At 41.5% G+C, this 22,532-nt stretch overlaps 3 protein-coding genes across 3 annotated transcripts; 2 read left to right on the top strand and 1 right to left on the bottom strand.

Annotated features, from left to right (window-relative positions):
• Positions 1–4,992: 4,992 nt before the first annotated feature.
• Positions 4,993–6,396, bottom strand: LOC130054923 (uncharacterized protein F54H12.2-like). The gene has a single exon (XM_056166032.1). The coding sequence runs from the start codon at positions 6,394–6,396 to the stop codon at positions 4,993–4,995; it is 1,404 nt and encodes a 467-aa protein (XP_056022007.1).
• Positions 6,397–9,683: 3,287 nt separating this feature from the next.
• LOC130054922 (uncharacterized protein F54H12.2-like) lies at positions 9,684–11,087 on the top strand. Its single transcript, XM_056166031.1, has one exon. It carries the CDS (start codon positions 9,684–9,686, stop codon positions 11,085–11,087), a length of 1,404 nt encoding a protein of 467 aa, XP_056022006.1.
• Positions 11,088–16,966: 5,879 nt separating this feature from the next.
• LOC130054921 (DNA-binding protein HEXBP-like) lies at positions 16,967–17,314 on the top strand. Its single transcript, XM_056166030.1, has one exon. It carries the CDS (start codon positions 16,967–16,969, stop codon positions 17,312–17,314), a length of 348 nt encoding a protein of 115 aa, XP_056022005.1.
• Positions 17,315–22,532: the final 5,218 nt, after the last annotated feature.

The raw sequence follows: 22,532 nt of genomic DNA, 5'->3' as shown, positions 1-22,532 counted from the left end.
ACGTCCTGCTGTTTCGGACAGTCCGCAGTTTGATTCGCCCACTTGTCCACACTTGTAGCACGGGTCGCGCTCTTTAGTTTTCTTGGTGGTTTTCTGCGGGCAATCTGGCGCCCAATGCCCCGTTTCCCCACAGGTGAAGCAGACGTTGTTGGTAGGGTCCTTACGGGGTTTAGCGGCCACTACTTCCTCCAGTTTTTTCATCAGCACCGCGGTGTGATTGGCGATTTCATCGGCCAGCACGTTGATGCGGTTGACGATTCCGTCCAGGGTGGTCGTAATGATCGCAAAATCAGCCCTGGTCATGGGGGAATCTTCATTACTAATGGGGGGATTATCGTATAATCCCAACTCCAGTCCCGTAGCATCCTGTGAAGCGGGAAAAAAAAACCCCAGGCCTTGATCCGTAGGATTCTGACTAGGGAGAAAGTCCGTGGTCTGTGCCATTTCCAGCTGTCTGTCAATGTATTCTTGCTGCGTCTGATCTACGGGCTTCTTAGCTTTCTTCACGTCGACCTGTTTCTGTGCCATGTTATCTAACGAATATCAGAAGATAGAATGAGGTGTGACAACTAGGCTCCGCTTTTATAACAAGTTCAATGACATGCGCAGAACATCAAGCGTTGTAATTTAAAAAGTTAAAATAGTTGTTTACACAGGTGATGGTATCTTCTAATTTCCGAGCTCTGGTCCACGGAAATCTCACTGCCGTGACGCTTTCCCACATATCATGGTATCCAGCCCAAAACATACACCATACACTTCGTCGGATACGCGGTTTTTTCAGCCGAATAAAACCCGATATTTTGCGAGTTCCATCAAGCAGCGTGTAGAACTGGAAAGTCATAAATTGTATATTACTAAATTGCCGGTACGATTTCTCTAAATCTGAAGCAATGTTTTCTTCTGACCAGCGATCTAAAACATATTCGAAACACCAATTTCGAGATCTACGTTTTCTACGCATGTGGTGTCTTCTTGCCACTTAATTTTCCCAAATATATTCATCGTATTCTTCCATATTAATCTCTGGTAAGGATAGACCTTCCATGTTAATGTACTAAACAACATTTGAACATAAATTATTGACCACGTGATGAACGCCTGGCGTTTTTAGCGTGAGAGAAGCTGATTTTCTGAAAACAACTTTCGCGCGCTTCGTCTAGCGCGTGACGACGTAATGAACTTATGAACACCTGGCGTTTTTAACGTGAGAGAACCTGATTTTCTGAAAACAACTTTCGCGCGCTTCGTCTAGCGCGTGACGACGTTCTGCAACACCTGGCGTTTTTGGCGTGAGAGACAAAGAGAGAAACTGATTTTCTGAAAACGCCTGCTAGAAAAATATTTCACCATGAGACAAAATGCTGATGACCTTAGTACACTATCAAATAAAGAAGATTTAATAGCACTGAGAAATTAAAAACCTCTGAAAAAATTGAAATAAAAAGCTCTGTTTTTTCTGTCTTATTTTATTTGTATTCACCATGGGTGGAACTTCTAACACGCGGTTAGACGGTCATGCTTATATCTTAAATTTTGTCAAGATTGTTGAAAATTCATCATGGTATAAATCTGCTAGAGCTGATGTGCAATCAGCGATACCCAAGGTGGGGAATCTTGATAGCTTTCGACGGATTGCTAGATCGTTAGCCAAAGACACAAATCCAGGGCGACTAATCATGATTTATCTGTATGCCGAGGAGCTCAAGAAAATCATCTCCGATCAAACCCGCGACATTGCGATCATTCTACAAGAAAGTTTACAAGAGGGGTTCATGGAAATGATGCGTTTTAACTAGTTTTCTTCATTAACAAATCATGGCTGGCAGTGACAACATCGCAGAAAAAGCACATAAGCATGCATTAAAATGCATCGAGAAAATGCAAGACGATGGGGATGTTTCAAGGTGTTAACAATTATCTGATATCGGGAGTGTTTCCAATAACCCTAGACGAGTATACAGATCTACGGAACCATGGGTACAAGCACGTCTATAACGATGCAGGATTGATGTTAATTCATATCGTGGGGGGAGGAATTCAAGAAACGCATGCCAGAAAAAACCACCGAGATTGAAAGTATCACAAGCGACTGGCTTCGAGAAGTGTACATAAAGTGTAAAGAACTTAAATCATTTCATTTATGAAATCATGGCTGAGAGGGACAACACAGAAAAAACATTTGTCGGACAGTGTATTGAGGAGGTAGAAAACTTACCAGGATTTCAATTTGTGAAATCCTATCTTCGATCGGAAATATTTCCAATCACTTTAGACGAATATTCATGGATATGCAACCATCTAATCGAGAACCGTATCGGGACCTTGGCCTTGGTCTTGATTCATTTAATAGCCGAGGAATTAAAGAGAACGATGCCAGACCAAACACCCGAGATCGAGACCCTCCGAGCGCAGTATCTTCACGACATGTACATCAAAATACGAGAAAATGCGTAACCTTTAATCTGGCCAACAATGAAATGTATCTGTTACCCGAAGAAGATCGAAAAAGTATTTGGTTGACTGTAGCCGCCGATCGATATCGATTCCAAAGAAGAATCCAGAGTGTGGAGAACATTTTAAAACCTATCTTAGAAAAACTTTTTATTTCTTTGTAAGTGACATGAATAAAACATTGTTGTATGTGGCGTGAATAAAAATGTTTAAAATACATAAATTGTGTTTGTCGAGTCTCTCAGAGGAAGGGTTTATTTTATTACTCGGGAGAAAAATCCTGAAAGTCGATTGACAATCAGTTAGAATAAGATGTTTTCTACTGTGTTACAGGTTATTGGTCATTTTTATAATTGTACATGTCCGAGAAATAAAGACTTTAAGTGTGTTTGTTAGTGGATTTCACCTCGACTCGTGCTTTTTTGACGGCCGCCATCTTGGCTTCGTCTCCGAAGCACGGGATGTTTTCGAGGAGGTGCGCGCTCTCTCGTTATATACCGGTGCTCTCGCCAGTTCGCTTCACTGGTAATCCAGCAAAGCTAATTTGAAGTTGAAAGATTTTTTGAGAAGAAGACTTAAAGTAATTCCACCCTCCTGTGATGTCATCAGATTTTGCAAAATCAGTGATTTATTTAAATTTATGCATGATAGGAACATAAATTTTGTTGGGGTCTTTTCTGATAGGTATTGTAAAAATTCTTGTTAAAAATAAACTATTTCAAAAGTCTAAGTTATTGATGAATAATCAATGATAAGTTTCAAAATATTGAACTCAAGGGCAATAACTCTGTTTTTATTGATTTCTCCATGAAGTCTATTATATGATAGATTTCCTTTATTTTTACAGACATTTTGTATATTTTTGTGAAGATACGTTTCATGAAATTGTTATGAATGCTATTATATCGTCATAACCAGTTTGTATGACATTTTGATAACGTTGTTTAAGGAATATTCCAATTTTCTGACGGTGATATATGATTCTGTTTATGTACGTCTCGCATCTTAAAAAGCGTGATGACCTATGTATTTTATTTGATAATTTGTTAGTTTTAACTCGAATGAATGGAAATAAATGCAATTTTTAAACTGGTATCAGATAAAACTGCAAGTATGGAGTTACCTTAACAGATTGAAGATGAGCTACTCACTCCTCCAGCAAATTCTGGTCCGCACCATGCCTGGGCTGAGGACCTCCATGCCGACCCCAATCACAAACCACAACGTGGTGCCAGAAGACCTACGGGAAGACTGGGAGGCGGAGCTACGCCTGGTGGAACGGCCCCCGGGACGCATTGTTTTTCGGGAGAACGGGGAGTGTGAATGGCCGTTTTTTGATGAGGGGGTGCCGGACGCCCCTAAGCAGCCCCTGAAGAAGAGGTACCGCCGCCGCCACCGCCAGTGGAGAAACAAGGCCGTCCACCAGTAAGGGGGTAGATAACCCCATAGACATGTGGGGGACTTTGATAGTCCCCCGGCCCTTTTAAGGGTCACCCACATCTTTTGAAAAGATGCTGTTTATCACAATGCTTGAGAAACGTACAAAAAACTAACACCAGTTGCACTTTTATTTTTTATTAAGAAACACTTTTTGATGCTCGCTAAAGTTACATAGTTTTGATGGTTAATAACTTTCCGTGTTCTTCATAATCCCCCGTCGTGTAACGTAGTCTTTCGGATGCGAGACTATTCTCACATGCTTTCCAGCAACGCAGAGGATGAACGAAATACATCATGTTACGCTTCGTTCTCCAGTGTTTCATTTGAATCAATCCTCTTAACGTTTGTTGATCTCGGGTCATGATTAAATACTGGTATTCACTCTGAATGATTTTAGCGATATCCTCCGGTCCTGCATTGTCTAAGATAAAAGTCCATGCTCTACTTTGAGGAGTTCCTCTCACTCCTTTCACTCTACGATAAACTGGTACGTATTCCATCTTTTGGCAGACTGATTTTGTTATTAGGGGAAACCTGTCTTATATAGCTACACACAACACAGATTTTATTTTCTCCATTTTTATTAAGTAGAACATATTTACAATGATACATTCATAGCATGACATTGACAAGTTTGTCCTTTATGCGTTCTAGGTTTATCAAACCTCTCTTTAAACCAATATGCTACATAACGATCTCGTTGTAACGCCGTGCCTTTCCAAGGAAGTAACCAATCTTGAACCGTTTTTCTATTACGATGGCGTTGATGTAAATAATACACACAATATTGCCCACAGACATCCGTGTTCAAAGCTTGATAGCAATTCGTGTTATGAATCCATGTGTCTCCGTGGCGTCGAATAAACTCTTTGATTTCTTTATGGGCCGGGGGTAATCCGTAAGAATCAAAATATTCTATGACGGGGCTGCTCAAATACAAACAAACCCAATGGGCTCCGGGGCGATGCTGGGGGTCCGTATTGACCACGATCGCTTTTTGATGCGGTAAGACCTCCGGTAATACGTCTCTAGGATACATACCTCCAAACGAAGACCCTAAATCTTGAGATAAGACGTCTTTCAATTGATACGTGTCCATCAGTAATCGATGTTGACTTCTCGCTGTTTGTTGACTTCTAGCAAATTGTCAAAGACGGCATACACCACGCAGTTCAAGGTCTCCGCTACGTTGGCCGTGAATTGTACCTCCACTCTCAGGTTTCCCGTCTGTATGAGATGAAATTTATCGGTCTGAGCTTCTTGATCTTTGGTGAAATCCACACACCATAGAGTGTATCCCTTTTTATACTCTTCCAGACTGATGTCTGGGGCCCAATCCTGTGCCAATTTTCCCAGGCCTTTGTACAGGGTCAGATACGATCTCAGATACTGATCGTCGTTGAAATTCGGTTCCAGGGGTCGGGTTTCTATCATTTCTCCATTGATACTGACTTCTAATTTCTTGACTTGCTGATTTTTGAAATGAAACGGGTTTTTAGTATCATCGCCGTTAAAGGCGGCATTTTCCACGAAGCCCACGAGAATCAGTTTGAGCATCTGTCCTTGAAACAGGTGATCGGTGATTTTCGATTGGGTGCCGGTGGGAATGGTGAACGTTTTCACTTCCACTCTTCTCAACGGATATTTAGCCGTTTGAGTACTCAGCTGTTGATTGATCAGATTGACGATGTTAGGAATCGGTTTGACTTTTCTCACCCACAAGATCATACTTTGAATGACCACTTTGCCACTACTCCCCGCAGCGGTCATCATGTAGAATTGAGACCTGGCGCGGTTGAATCTCAGACGGACGTCTACTCCGTTCGGCAGACATTTCTCTTGCTGAAATAAATCCAGATGTAAACGATCCATCAACACGATGACTTTACTGTTATCTATCTTCTCGTGACGTTTTCTTAACCCCACGTTCTTGGAATTATCGGGATAGACAGGGGTAGGGATGACGGCATTGATGGTGAGTGTATCACCGGCTACGGCGAATTGCTTGTCAGGTTGAGTCAGAGCGGCTAACCCGACTTCGTCCATGTGCCCGGCCGTATCTTTTTCCCACAAGGTACAGGCCTTCATCTGGGTTTTCAGAGTCCTGTGACTATAAGACAGTAATTTCTCCAAGTAGGCTTTGTACAGATAAGTATCCGTTCCCGGGGTGATGACTTTTCCATTGAGACTCACATCGATTTCGCTGAATAAGGAATGTAAGATGTTATTGACGGGAGTGGAAGTAGAATTGCCTCCCGTGAGAGATGTGCCATCTCCTTTGGTAAATTTACAGATCATCTGGAGATACGATTGAGATAAATCCAGATATTCATCTCCCTGTCCTTTGATTTCGAATTCGATGGGAGCTGTATCCGAATTCAGAGTACTGGAAATCGGATAATATTCCATCCATTTAGAGTCTTCTATAGTGACGTTCGTCGGGGGAACTTTAAACAGTTCCAGACTATCCGTCCCGCAAGCGCAAGATTCTCTGTGCATCATTTTTTGATGTGTTACCGATCGTCGATGGGGAATCAAATGGGTGCTCAAACGTCCTACACCCTCTTTTTATAGGTTCAGCCAAAAATGTCGGGAGATCGTTTCTTCTTCTTACCTCGGGACTTTCCCCGGGGGTTCACTGCTGGCGCTCTCTTCCTCTTACGAGGTCGTCCGCGCGCTAAGATGGGGGAGAAATGTTGTTTGGCAATACCCGCCGTATTCTTAGCGGCCCGTATACCGTGAGTCTTGAGGGCGTCTTTGAGATATCTCTTATTTTCTAAAACATCTAATCCCGTCTTAGCAGCGGCTGTCAAAACTTGTTTGGCCACCGTTTTGAGTAAATCGGTGAAAAACCCCTTGCCTCTCTGTCTTTTTCTTTTTCTTCTTCTTCTTTTTTGACTGGCTGCTGTTTTAAGTATTTCGTTTAAAAGTCCTTGGCCTTTCTGTTTTCTTTTTCTTTTCTTTCTACCCATAGTGCTTGCTAACGCTTGACCTCCGTGAGTTCTGAGCGATTGTTTGAGAGATCGTTTATTTTCTAAGACATCTAAACCTGTCCGGTACCCGGCTTTCATGGATTGCCGTGCTCCTCGTTTCATCATATCCGCTAAAACACTGTCCCCATGACGGGATCTTAATTTTTGTTGAATTTTAGGCATGGCCATACGCCCCGTATTTTTGATGGCTTGTACTCCGTGTGTCTTGATGGCGTCTTTGAGAGAGCGTTTATTTTCTAAGACATCTAACCCCGTTTTAGCGACTGCTGTTAAAGCACTTTAGCCCCCGATTTGAGCAAATTGGTGAAAAAACCTTCTCCTGTTTGTGGTGCGGGGTTGCCTCCTAGTAACCCTCCTACGACCTGACCGATCACGGGAGCCGCTACTTTACCCATTATTTTTAAGAGACGACCCCACCCGTGACCCCGCTGATGTAATAAACCTCGATGATACTGCACTGATGCGACGCTGCTTAGTCGAGAGACGAACACTCGAGATGGAAGAATCCTTTCTACTATCGTTGAGTCGAGGTGGTGGCCGCGATCAAGAAGAACGACTTTGTAATTTTTTGAAATGTTTAATAAAAATATGTAAAAATGTTTTTTGGTCTTACAAATATAAATACAGGAGGTAGTGAGTCATGGTCATCACTTGAGTCATCATGGCTGGATGAGAAGGGTTTTACTTAACGCTCCCTAGTGATGGGTCTATGGAATCCTTTCCGAACAATACGGCCGCTCAATTTAAAATCGTATTACCCCAGTCCCTTGATTTGACGGACGGGGAATGGGAAGTGGGTTTAACCGAAATGATGTTTCCCAATGCTTTGAAAAACATCCTAAAGGAAGAGGCTGATTTCGATATCCTCCTCCCCGAAGAGTACCTTAAACACGTTAAAAACCCCGATATTTTCAAATGGGGACGATTTCGAATGGAAAAAGTCAAGATGCTTCCCTTGAGTCAGTGCCCCGTACTAGTCGAATGGAGCGGCACTCTCTGGTTTCATCTCATCGATATCAGTGAGAAGATGGGTATCGTCCGAATTCACTTTAGACCCGGAGCTTACGTTCATTCCGCGGCCTTAATCGACGAAATCAACGAAGGTCTGAGCAGAAGTATGAAAAAGATATGGAAAACGATTGGTAACCCCAAAGAAGAGAGGTTCATGAAATTAGTTTATTTCGAAAAATACGAGCGCGTCATGTATTAGTTTAAAGGGAAAATACTCAGAAAAACCCCCTTGTGCGTTCGTTTCCCCCTATCCTTAGCTTACAAGCTCGGTATGGATAGTCAGAAACTCACCCTGCCAAACGAAGCGGAGACCAAATGGATCAACGTGACTTACTTGGGGAACAATACCATGGATGTCTACGAAAATCTTAAATCCATGTACGTGTATTGCGATGTCGTGAACCCTCAAGTGGTGGGGTCCAACGAATTGAAATTATTAAGGGTGGTTCCTAGTACGTTTCACCTGGTGGACGGCCAACATGCTAAATGGGAACCCAACAGGGCCGAATATCTGAAACTGAGTAAAAAACATTTCGATACCATCGACATTCACATCATGACCTCTCTGGGGACCCCCATGCCCTTTTTAAATGGTAGAACACTGGTGAAACTTCATTTCCGAAAAGTGTATTGAAAAGAAAAGTCGTGTAACGATGAAGTATCATCGCGGAGTCAGGCGTCAGAAAGGACACGGAATATTTTCCATTCTCCTTCCTATGATCGCGAGTGCCGTAATCGGCGCCGTTCAAGGAGGCAAAGGCATGAAAAGAAAAAAGAGGGGTCCCAAAAAGTATTAAAAGCGGGTTAGACCCTGAAGGGGGTCAGTCTCTACAAAGATGCAGTATCATCGAGGTTTATTACATCAGCGGGGTCACGGGTGGGGTCGTCTCTTAAAAATAATGGGTAAAGTAGCGGCTCCCGTGATCGGTCAGGTCGTAGGAGGGTTACTAGGAGGCAACCCCGCACCACAAACAGGAGAAGGTTTTTTCACCAATTTGCTCAAATCGGGGGCTAAAGTGCTTTAACAGCAGTCGCTAAAACGGGGTTAGATGTCTTAGAAAATAAACGCTCTCTCAAAGACGCCATCAAGACACACGGAGTACAAGCCATCAAAAATACGGGGCGTATGGCCATGCCTAAAATTCAACAAAAATTAAGATCCCGTCATGGGGACAGTGTTTTAGCGGATATGATGAAACGAGGAGCACGGCAATCCATGAAAGCCGGGTACCGGACAGGTTTAGATGTCTTAGAAAATAAACGATCTCTCAAACAATCGCTCAGAACTCACGGAGGTCAAGCGTTAGCAAGCACTATGGGTAGAAAGAAAAGAAAAAGAAAACAGAAAGGCCAAGGACTTTTAAACGAAATACTTAAAACAGCAGCCAGTCAAAAAAGAAGAAGAAGAAAAAGAAAAAGACAGAGAGGCAAGGGGTTTTTCACCGATTTACTCAAAACGGTGGCCAAACAAGTTTTGACAGCCGCTGCTAAGACGGGATTAGATGTTTTAGAAAATAAGAGATATCTCAAAGACGCCCTCAAGACTCACGGTATACGGGCCGCTAAGAATACGGCGGGTATTGCCAAACAACATTTCTCCCCCATCTTAGCGCGCGGACGACCTCGTAAGAGGAAGAGAGCACCAGCAGTGAACCCCCGGGGAAAGTCCCGAGGTAAGAAGAAGAAACGATCTCCCGACATTTTTGGTTGAACCTATAAAAAGAGGGTGTAGGACGTTTGAGCACCCATTTGATTCCCCATCGACGATCGGTAACACATCAAAAAATGATGCACAGAGAATCTTGCGCTTGCGGGACGGATAGTCTGGAACTGTTTAAAGTTCCCCCGACGAACGTCACTATAGAAGACTCTAAATGGATGGAATATTATCCGATTTCCAGTACTCTGAATTCGGATACAGCTCCCATCGAATTCGAAATCAAAGGACAGGGAGATGAATATCTGGATTTATCTCAATCGTATCTCCAGATGATCTGTAAATTTACCAAAGGAGATGGCACATCTCTCACGGGAGGCAATTCTACTTCCACTCCCGTCAATAACATCTTACATTCCTTATTCAGCGAAATCGATGTGAGTCTCAATGGAAAAGTCATCACCCCGGGAACGGATACTTATCTGTACAAAGCCTACTTGGAGAAATTACTGTCTTATAGTCACAGGACTCTGAAAACCCAGATGAAGGCCTGTACCTTGTGGGAAAAAGATACGGCCGGGCACATGGACGAAGTCGGGTTAGCCGCTCTGACTCAACCTGACAAGCAATTCGCCGTAGCCGGTGATACACTCACCATCAATGCCGTCATCCCTACCCCTGTCTATCCCGATAATTCCAAGAACGTGGGGTTAAGAAAACGTCACGAGAAGATAGATAACAGTAAAGTCATCGTGTTGATGGATCGTTTACATCTGGATTTATTTCAGCAAGAGAAATGTCTGCCGAACGGAGTAGACGTCCGTCTGAGATTCAACCGCGCCAGGTCTCAATTCTACATGATGACCGCTGCGGGGAGTAGTGGCAAAGTGGCCATTCAAAGTATGATCTTGTGGGTGAGAAAAGTCAAACCGATTCCTAACATCGTCAATCTGATCAATCAACAGCTGAGTACTCAAACGGCTAAATATCCGTTGAGAAGAGTGGAAGTGAAAACGTTCACCATTCCCACCGGCACCCAATCGAAAATCACCGATCACCTGTTTCAAGGACAGATGCTCAAACTGATTCTCGTGGGCTTCGTGGAAAATGCCGCCTTTAACGGCGATGATACTAAAAACCCGTTTCATTTCAAAAATCAGCAAGTCAAGAAATTAGAAGTCAGTATCAATGGAGAAATGATAGAAACCCGACCCCTGGAACCGAATTTCAACGACGATCAGTATCTGAGATCGTATCTGACCCTGTACAAAGGCCTGGGAAAATTGGCACAGGATTGGGCCCCGGACATCAGTCTGGAAGAGTATAAAAAGGGATACACTCTATGGTGTGTGGATTTCACCAAAGATCAAGAAGCTCAGACCGATAAATTTCATCTCATACAGACGGGAAACCTGAGAGTGGAAGTACAATTCACGGCCAACGTAGCGGAGACCTTGAACTGCGTGGTGTATGCCGTCTTTGACAATTTGCTAGAAGTCAACAAACAGCGAGAAGTCAGCATCGATTACTGATGGACACGTATCAATTGAGAGACGTCCTATCTCAAGATTTAGGGTCTTCGTTTGGAGGTATGTATCCTAGAGACGTATTACCGGAGGTCTTACCGCATCAAAAAGCGATCGTGGTCAATACGGACCCCCAGCATCGCCCCGGAGCCCATTGGGTTTGTTTGTATTTGAGCAGCCCCGTCATAGAATATTTTGATTCTTACGGATTACCCCCGGCCCATAAAGAAATCAAAGAGTTTATTCGACGCCACGGAGACACATGGATTCATAACACGAATTGCTATCAAGCTTTGAACACGGATGTCTGTGGGCAATATTGTGTGTATTATTTACATCAACGCCATCGTAATAGAAAAACGGTTCAAGATTGGTTACTTCCTTGGAAAGGCACGGCGTTACAACGAGATCGTTATGTAGCATATTGGTTTAAAGAGAGGTTTGATAAACCTAGAATGCATAAAGGACAAACTTGTCAATGTCATGCTATGAATGTATCATTGTAAATATGTTCTACTTAATAAAAATGGAGAAAATAAAATCTGTGTTGTGTGTAGCTATATAAGACAGGTTTCCCCTAATAACAAAATCAGTCTGCCAAAAGATGGAATACGTACCAGTTTATCGTAGAGTGAAAGGAGTGAGAGAAACTCCTCAAAGTAGAGCGTGGACTTTTATCTCAGACAATGCAGGACCGGAGGATATCGTTAAAATCATTCAGAGTGAATACCAGTATTTAATCATGACCCGAGATCAACAAACGTTAAGAGGATTGATTCAAATGAGACACTGGAGAACGAAGCGTAACATGATGTATTTCGTTCATCCTCTGCGTTGCTGGAAAGCATGTGAGAATAGTCTCGCATCCGAAAGACTACGTTACACGACGGGGGATTATGAAGAACACTATCAAAATCCCCCACACTGTCTATGGGGTTATCTACCCCCTTACTGGCGGGCGGCCTTCTTTCTCCACTGGCGGTGGCGGCGGCGGTACCTCTTCTTCAGGGGCTGCTTAGGGGCGTCCGGCACCCCCTCATAAAAACCCGCCATTCACACTCCCCGTCCTCCCGGAAAACAATGCGTCCCGGGGGCCGCTCCACCAGGCGTAGCTCCGCCTCCCAGTCTTCCCGTAGGTGTTCTGGCACCACGTTGTGGTTTGTGATGGGGGGGGGGGGGGGGTCGGCATGGAGGTCCTCAGCCCAGGCATGGTGCGGGCCAGAATTTGCTGGAGGAGTGAGTAGCTCATCTTCAATCTGTTAAGTCTTCTTCTCAAAAAATCTTCAAACTTCAAATTAGCTTTGCTGGATTACCAGTGAAGCGAACTGGCGAGAGCACCGGTATATAACGAGAGAGCGCGGACCTCCTCGAAAACATCCCGCGCTTCGGAGACGAAGCCAAGATGGCGGCCGTCAAAATGGCGGATTTGTGCTTTCGAGAAGAGAGTTTTTTCTCATTTTCTTTTTCTAGACAACCAATTTCTCTGAATTGAGGATTCTATCTGATCGATTCCGAGACGCGGAATTCGTTAAACTTAATTTTATTCTGCTAGGTCGCATAGTTTTCAAAGAAACAGGCGTCAAAGAGCTCGAGTCGAGGCTCGATGTTTCTTCTCAACCTCTTTAATGATTCATTTCTCACGTCTGTGAGGCAGTAGAAACCCCAATGATAGTTAGATCGATAGAGAAAAACCCATGTTATCATATTCTAATGCCACTTTCGATAGGCCCCCGAACCTTTGACAAAGAAACCCTCGTGATTGACACTCATCAAACACACCTCGTAAGTGTGACTTATAAAAACGAAAGCTGTAGCATCGACACTCAACAAAAACACATCATGAGCGTGACTTATGTGGAAGAAGATATTTTTTCTATGTCGGTGGATGTTATTGTGCAACAATATAATTTATTGACAAATGGAAATATTGCTCGCCGTAATAATTTGGCCCTGGCGCAAAGACTGGCAATTCCTAAAACAACTCTCGATCGGGGCGTTTCTGGAAGTTTATACATTTTGCCACTATCTACACAACCCGATGTCATTTGTTTCTTGGGACAATGGGATTATGGTAAAGGATGTATTCCCCGCTATCGAGACCCCCGTGAACAACGAGAACTATGGTTTCAACAGTGTTTGCGACATTTGGGTAGATTATCGTACAAGACTTTAGCTTTTCCTTCTAAGATTGCCTGTGGTTTAGTGGGAAATTCCACTCGTTACAGACAATTTATTCAAGACTTTGCTTATAGGTATGATAAACAAGTGTATATTGTCATTAAAACATAATCATGTGTTTGGTAGTAAATAAAGTGCTACTGGTGTTAATTTGTGTACGTTTCTCAATCATTGTGATAAACACCATATTTTCAAAAGATGTGGGTGGCCCTTAAAAGGGCCGTGGGGTTTTTACTTTATTCTGTGCCTTTCTAAACACCGATGAATCTGCAGAGGGGGCACCGCCTGTATCTTCCGCCCTCCAGCTGGACCACACACTCGCAGCACACCGCCCGCTGTTTGCAGTGGCTACACTCTAACTGTGAGTGTTTGGCGTCTTGCAGACAGATGGGGCAGGTGAACCAGATCGATGGTACTCGATCTGACCACCCCGGGACGACGGTCTCGTGTTCTGTCGGCGGTCCTGCTGACGCCGGTGTTGTATGGAGTGGCAGCACACGAACGGCACCGCGACGTCGTGCCCGGGGTCTCACAGGGGTTGACGGGGGTGTGAGTGTTTGGGGCACCACTTCTTCCAGGCTCGCTCTCGGACTAGTGAGTGGCTGGGGTGACATCGATGAGGGCGAGTACCCCTCCAGTATCGATGGCAAGGGTTGTTCCGAGGGTCCGAGTTGCGATGGGATGTCTGTTGACTGGGGGCGACGTCTGGGGGTGGTGGACATGCGTGCTGTCCTACGGCGGGTGCGACCCCGTCCAGGGCGCTCGTAACGCCGCCTCACTTGATTGACGAGCTCCATAGCCCCCGCCCTATCAAGAGGACTAAACTGGCCCAATTCCCGGGTGCTCATGACTACCCAGTCCCCACCATTGTTCCGCTCGGTAACGAGCTACAGCCGGTATCGAATCCCCGGTAAGGTGGAAAAGACCATCCTCGTTGTCGACATTGTTGTTCTTTTTCTCAAAATAAATCTTCTCAAAATCTTCAATCTTCTAATCTTACTGGGTCACCAGTGAAGCGAACTGGCGAGAGCGTCGTAATATAACGAGAGAGCGCGGACCTCCTCGAAAACATCCCTCGCTTCGGAGACGAAGCCAAGATGGCGATCGTCAAAATGACTAATTTGTGCTTTCGTGAAGAGAGTTTTTCACATTTTCTTTTTCTATACATTCAATTTCTTTGAATTGAGGATGATTTTATCCGATAGATTCTGAGACGCTGAATTCGTTAAGCTTAGTTTTATTTTGCTACGGAGCATACTCTTCAATGAAACAGAGATCAAAGAGCACGAGTCGAGGTGAATCCACTAACACAGACACTTAAAGTCTTTATTTCTCGGACATGTACAATTATAAAAATGACCAATAACCTGTAATACAGTAGAAAACATCTTATTCTAACTGATTGTCAATCCACTTTCAGGATTTTTCTCCCGAGTAATAGAATAAACCCTTCCTCTGAGAGACTCGACAAACACAATCTATGTATTTTAAACATTTTTATTCACGCCACATACAACAATGTTTTATTCATGTCACTTACAAAGAAATAAAAAGTTTTTCTAAGATAGGTTTTAAAATGTTCTCCACACTCTGGATTCTTCTTTGGAATCGATATCGATCGGCGGCTACCGTCATCCAGATGCTTTTTCGATCTTCTTCGGGTAACAGATACACTTAATTGTTGGCCAGATTAAAGGTTACGCATTTTCTCGTATTTTGATGTACATGTCGTGAAGATACTGCGCTCGGAGGGTCTCGATCTCGGGTGTTTGGTCTGGCATCGTTCTCTTTAATTCCTCGGCTATTAAATGAATCAAGACCAAGGCCGAGGTCCCGATACGGTTCTCGATTAGATGGTTGTATATCCATGAATATTCGTCTAAAGTGATTGGAAATATTTCCGAACGAAGATAGGATTTCACAAATTGAAATCCTGGTAAGTTTTCTACCTCCTCAATACACTGTCCGACAAATGTTTTTTCTGTGTTGTCCCTCTCAGCCATGATTTCATAAATGAAATGATTTAAGTTCTTTACACTTTATGTACACTTCTCAAAGCCAGTCGCTTGTGATACTTTCAATCTCGGTGGTTTTTTCTGGCATGCGTTTCTTGAATTCCTCGCCCACGATATGAATTAATATCAATCCTGCATCGTTATAGACGTGCTTATACCCATGGTTCCGTAGATCTGTATACTCGTCTAGGGTTATTGGAAACACTCCCGATATCAGATATTTTTTAACACCTTGAAACACCCCATCGTCTTGCATTTTCTCGATGCATTTTAATGCATGCTTATGTGTTTTTTCTGCGATGTTGTCACTGCCAGCCATGATTTGTTAATGAAGAAAACTAGTTAAACCGCATCATTTCCATGAACCCCTCTTGTAAACTTTCTTGTAGAATGATCGCAATGTCGCGGGTTTGATTGGGGATGATTTTCTTGAGCTCCTCGGCATACAGATAAATCATGATTAGTCGCCCTGGATTTGTGTCTTTGGCTAACGATCTAGCAATCCGTCGAAAGCTATCAAGATTCCCCACCTTGGGTATCACTGATTGCACATCAGGGTTAGGGTTAGGGTTAGCAGCTAGCAGATTTATACCATGATGAATTTTCAACAATCTTGACAAAATTTAAGATATAAGCATGACCGTCTAACGCTAAAAACGCCAGGTGTTCATAAGTTCATTAAGTCGTCACGCGCTAGACGAAGCGCGCGAAAGTTGTTTTCAGAAAATCAGGTTCTCTCACGCTAAAAACGCTAGGTTTTGCAGAACGTCGTCACGCGCTAGGCGAAGCGCGCGAAAGTTGTTTTCAGAAAATCAGCTTCTCTCACGCTAAAAACGCCAGGCGTTCATCACGTGGTCAATAAATTATGTTCAAATGTTGTTTAGTACATTAACATGGAAGGTCTATCCTTACCAGAGATTAATATGGAAGAATACGATGAAAATATTTGGGAAACTTTAGTGGCAAGAAGACACCACATGCGTAGAAAACGTAGATCTCGAAATAGGTGTTTGGAATATGTTTTAGATCGCTGGTCAGAAGAAAACATTGCTTCAGATTTAGAGAAATCGTACCGGCAATTTAGTAATATACAATTTATGACTTTCCAGTTCTACACGCTGCTTGATGGAACTCGCAAAGTATCGGGTTTTATTCGGCTGAAAAAACCGCGTATCCGACGAAGTGTATGGTGTATGTTTTGGGCTCGATACCATGATATGTGGGAAAGCGTCACGGCAGTGAGATTTCCGTGGACCAGAGCTCGGAAATTAGAAGATGCCATCACCTGTGTAAACAACTATTTTAACGTTTACGATGTCGATGAACTGTACGTATTTGGTGTGAGGGATTATTAAATTACAACGCCTGATGTTCTGCGGATGTCATTGAACTTGTTATAAAAGCGGATCCTAGTTGTCACACCTCATTATATCTTCTGACACAGAAACAAGTCGACGTGAAGAAAGCTAAGAAGCCCGTAGATCAGACGCAGTAAGAATACATTGACAGACAGCTGGAAATGGCACAGACCACGGACTTTCTCCCTAGTCAGAATCCTACGGATCAAGGCCTGGGGTTTTTCTTCCCTGATTCACAGGATGCTACGGGACTGTAGTTGGGATTATACGATAATCCTCCCATTAGTAAGATTCCCCCATGACCAGGGCTGATTTTGCGATCATTACGACCACCATGGACGGAATCGTCAACCGCATCAACGTGCTCGCCGATGAAATCACCAATCACGCCGCGGTGCTGATGAAAAAACTGGAGGAAGTAGTGGCCGCTAAACCCCGTAAGGACCCTACCAACAACGTCTGCTTCACCTGTGGGGAAACGGGGCATTGGGCGCCAGATTGCCCGCAGAAAACCACCAAGAAAACTAAAGAGCGCGACCCGTGCTACAAGTGTGGGCAAGTGGGCCATTGGATTGCGGACTGTCCGAAACAGCAGGACGTTCCCAACACAAACCCCCCACCCACAGAAGAACCACCCAAAAAGAAGAGGAAAACTGCCGCCAAGAAATCCAAGTCCGCGTAAAAGACTGTAAATTTGTGTGGACTTTATGAATTGTGTTTAATTCTGTGTAAATTGTTGATTTGATAAATGTGTAAACTTTTAATTGTTCATTGAATAAATGTGTAAACTTTCAACCATTGTTCTTTAATTCTTTTTATTTGAAAATTTAATATAAAGGAATACACCAGGAATACAAAACGCTCACACGCTATCCCCCCACACCTCGCCTGCTACACAGCGCCACCTCTCCTCACCTGCCCAGCTTGACCGCGCCAACCCCGCTTGACCGCGCCAGGTGGCCCCGACCACCTGGCCAACTGCTTGACCCGTCTATAAAAACCCGCACTCCAAACTACACTCAAAACTGCACTCAGTTGAACCCTCTATCGGCCCGCACTCAAAACTGCACTCAGTTGAACCCCCTATCGGGGCGGGCTATACTACTGATATCCATTTGATTTTTACATGGTGATAGAAAATATGAAGATCCGATATCAATGTTCTTATCTTCTTATCAGTCAAGTTTTAAGTTGAAATGTTGTTGTGTTTTATTTTTAAAAAAAAGGGGGGGGGGGGTAGAGATGATTATAGCTTTAGAAAAAAATCGGTTGGAGAACAAACAACATTTTGGTGGATGAGGGTGTGTCAATTACATTGTAGATGTCCGTGAGGCATTCGGTGTACATTGACTCTTTGTGTATGTAAAAGTTTTACTATGATCCAAATGTTCAACATATGGAATTGCAGGCATCAGAAAGTGGGGTAAACAGATGGGAAAAGGGGTGGGTGGGTCAGACCAATTCAGATTTTCAAGAGCATCATGATAATATTTCTTTTGTGAGGATCCGGGTTAGAATAGGTTCCAAATTGTCATCAACAAATATAGGATACGCTCGTGTAAAAAAGAAAAGTTCACATTTCGCTGCTCTAGTGACCACAGATATCGTTAGGTAGTTGTGTTCGCTGCTACAATGTTACAGATATTGACGCAAGCTTCAAAGATCCGCTGCAAATAATTTGTTTTATTTCACCAACCGTCATGAATTTGTCATTTTTCCTCACTCCCTTTCCTTTTTTCAAAATTATTGGGGCGGCATCTATTTGTTCCTTATTGAGATTGCATCTACTTAGACCGGCGTAAGTGATGTACGTGTACATGTACATATATCCAATTCATGTACATGTAAATGATTTCATGACCAGTAGATCTAGAGATTCATGTAAAACTTTGTCTCAGGATATAAGGTATATCACACTTTGCACGTATGCATTAATCATCTAAGCAAAATCATAAAAATTCAGTTTGTTACTGTCGTTTTACATATACATTGTGCAAAGCCTTCTCTAGAATATTTTTTCCAGATAAAATGTAAAATTTAATTGTAAACCATATGTATCTTATAATAGGTATAGTTTAGCTTAGTTCAAATTATTATCCAAGGTTTTAAATATGCTCAAACTTCACATGTCTAACGAAGATATGATTATGTGTCATTTTTCAAGATTTTAGGGTGTGTGTGTACTTGTTGTAGAGCTGATAGCTTCTAAAATAATATGTCAACATATGATTTTCTTACTCAAATCCTTATTCTAAGATAATAATCTGTTAATTAAAAACAATTAATTCAAGGTTTAGTCCATAACAATTAGGGAAAAGATCAGTAATGACGTCAAATGGTATTCCCCACAGTGTTTCTTTTAATATGTTTGGGCTCACAAAGTATACATTATGAAAATATTTATTCCAATTTATTAGAATGAATGATTACATATCATTATATAAAGGGTATATAGTCTATGTTGCTTATTACAGCCAATTTGTTTGGGAAAATAATAATTGTTAAGAAAAATAAAGAAGGAGGAGTGCATTTTCCTTAATGTTGATGAGGTGCTTTCTTTTGAGATGCAATAACAATGAAAATAGCGTATCAGCATATATATTTTTCAATGTCTATCTATTACTGGAATATATATTTATCTTGTAAAACCAATGTTTTCATGATTGAGTCCATTTAAGGCCTGATTTAGATCTACCTTAAGCGTGCGGCTTTTTCTTAAACTGATAAAACATAAAAAAAAAATTCAAGAATTAGCAATATTAACTATACACGTATTCACGTTACTGTAAAATTGAACATTTGTCTTACATGTATGAGCTAGATGAAAATGTGAGGACAAGGAACAGTGATTGATATCCTATAAAAAATACAAAGTTAAAACTTTTTGTAAAAAAAGAAGTAAAAAGTAGTCTTATTAATTATATTTACGTTAATGTGAAATATCGGACGATAAGTTTTTTAATCAATAATGATGGTCATTAACATTTTGACTCCACAAAACTGAAATAGGTATTAAAAAGTTGCAGAAGGTTCTCATCGACAAGATCCTCGTAGCTTTTGGTGTTTAAGTCTTAAAACAATTTGTTGGAATTCCCATGGACACTAATTGTATTCCTTTAGTAGCTGAACTGATTTCATATTCTTACAATGCAGAATTTCTACAAAAGCTCCTACATGAGAAGAAATATATTTTGCTGTGTTCTTCAGCTCGACAGTCAGATTTATCGATGACATTTTATCTATTGAAAATAACCATTTTCATTCATATTTCGATACGATACATCCCATTGAACTCGAAATAAAAGACATCACATAGTCTTCCATATATGTTTCCTACTTCGATAATTTATTGAACATATAATTATGTTAACGGGAAACTATCGGCTCATTTTGATGAGAAACGGAATGACTTCAGCTTCTCCATTGTCAACTTCCCAAATCTATGTAGCAATATCCCATTATAACCTGCTTATAGTGTTCATATATATAATCTGATTTGATACACAAGATCTTCGTCTGTGTATGGTGAGGTTTTTATTTAGATCCAGGAAGGCTACTAACAAACAAGTTGATGTTATGGGGTTTCAACAGTCTCGTTCAAAGTCAGCATTTCGCAAATTCTAGAGTCATTTTAACAATCTAATTTACAAATATAACCTGTAATTGGGGCATATGCTGGCTGACGTGTTTCATACAATTCTTAGTACCTTCTTTACCGACTTATTTGTACTACGGATGACTCCGTTTACCTTATCGAGATATAGGGCTTACCGCGGATGTGTCCGGTCAATAGGGGATGCTTACTCCACTTCGGCATCTGATACCACATCCTGGTATTTTCAGGGATCTGTGCTTGCCCGACTCCTAATCTTATATTATTTGTAGGAGTTGATCACTGTTCATTATATTAAGATTTTAATGAAAATTATTGGGGGACTAGGTTCCGACTAATCAATGCTCAACTGAGTTTAATGTTTTGGAAAAGAGAGAGAGAGAGAGAGAGAGAGAGAGAGAGAGAGAGAGAGAGAGACCGGCAAACAGACAGACATACAGGCCAAGTTACCGAGACAGAGAAAGATACATAGACAAAGAGATATAAAGACAGACAAAGAGAAAGATAAAGAAACAGAGAGACTCTACAAAATATAAGCAGGTTTTTCATACTCAAACTGTGCTCAAAATCATATTCATATTCAAACTTGAAGATTATAAAACTTTTGTAAAATCATTCTCACACTCAAATGGAGTACATGCTGTGTTCAACCCCAGGTAGTGGCGGAAGTCGATATCCTAATAAAGTGAAATTGTCTGTGCTTGATATTAAATGTTACTTCAATTAGGGCAGTTAAGTCTCTTCTTTGGAAGTAAAATATAGAAAAAAAACTCTAAACACTTTGTACAAATATTAATAAATTCTACTTTATAAAAATACAAAATCAGGTCAGTTAATCAGCTAAAAGAGGAACACAATTTTTGTGCCCATATAAATTCCAATAGGCTGTTGGAAGACCTGTTCACCACAAACTAGAAAGTTATCGTCAATGAGGAACTCCTCTTTTATATATACGATGTTGTTCCGCTTATCGGTGCCGATCATTTAACAGACTAAGTAATCCCTAGCTTGGAATATCCCACAAAGACGCATCGCTAAGTAGACCCTACCAACCTGTTGTGTCGTGTTTTCATGACAAATGACCATTTCCGATATGGTCCACGCTAATACAGGCAAAGGAACGAAGACTTGTGTAAAACATGAACATATCAAGATATCAAACATGGATTTCAAAGGAGTGTATATAAAGGGACTTAAAACTTTTCTTCGAGAGATCAGGAGTTCAAGAAAATGGTAGTGGTTGAATGTTATATGTAAATTTTGAACTGGAAGGTTCTTTCGAGATATTGAGCAATAGAAGTTCCAGCTATTAAGGGTATCCTGTAAATTGTAGATTGCAATACAAAAAGACAGTCCATATTTGTTCGATAATTTGTATTCTTAAGAGGAAGATTTATTCTAAAAAGCAGGAAAAGAAGAAACACCTTGCTTTAAACTACATTTAAATACACTGACAGCGTTTTATCTATCCTAAATATACTTAATTGTATGAATAAAAGTGAATATATTTGATAGATGAAATGTCATAGGACTGTGGTCCTATCTTACCTTCGGGAGCCTAATTTGAATGTGCACTACCCAGGGTGGATTGTGTGTATGACACAGTAGTGGACGACGATGTGGTGTCTTTTTTGAGTTCATTAAGATGTATCGAATTCCAGTGAATTAAAGAAAAAACGTTTTACCTATTTTATGAAAACTTAAACATATAATATCTCTTGAACTGTTGTATGTATATCTTATAATTTGCATATATATTTCTTATTGTGAGACCATACAGTTGACCGTGGAGTTTATTCAGATTCTAAAACTTTCCTCGTAAACTGTCGAATGTAAGTTATATTACTTTCATATTCATAGAATCATGCATTTTTGTGACGAAGTCATTTTTTCTAATATCGTTACCCGAAAGGGAAAGGTCAGGCAGAAAGAAAAAATAGAGTTGAAATAATGATTTTTACCATAGCAATTATATTAACCATTCTAATTGTCTCAACATATACACAATTAAGCACTAATCACTGATTAAAAATCAGAGTTTGACAAAATCATGCAGGCTGCTATTTTGATTTTCCTCACTGTTTAGAGTTAAATATCTCAGCATTCCGATCACTTCTAAATGTTCTGCTACGTCAGCAAACCCCTTTCACAGTTCTTATCAGTTCTCCAAGGAAGTTAACAGTAATGTAATGTGTTTTTAAAAATGCCAGCTTGTCAAGCCTTTAATTACACACATAAGCAAAGACAATGCACGACAAGTTTCTTTTGATACCAAACCCTGCTAAAA

This window comes from Ostrea edulis, chromosome 5 (assembly GCF_947568905.1).
Source record: "Ostrea edulis chromosome 5, xbOstEdul1.1, whole genome shotgun sequence".
Taxonomy (NCBI): Eukaryota; Metazoa; Mollusca; class Bivalvia; order Ostreida; family Ostreidae; genus Ostrea; species Ostrea edulis.
The sequence above is the reverse complement of the archived record's forward strand: the minus strand, read 5'-3'. Positions and strand labels throughout refer to the sequence as shown.

Excerpts from the sequence above, each read along its gene's own strand:
- LOC130054923 (XM_056166032.1), bottom strand. The coding sequence starts at position 6,396 with ATGATGCACAGAGAATCTTGCGCTTGCGGGACGGATAGTCTGGAACTG.
- LOC130054922 (XM_056166031.1), top strand. The coding sequence starts at position 9,684 with ATGATGCACAGAGAATCTTGCGCTTGCGGGACGGATAGTCTGGAACTG.
- LOC130054921 (XM_056166030.1), top strand. The coding sequence starts at position 16,967 with ATGGACGGAATCGTCAACCGCATCAACGTGCTCGCCGATGAAATCACC.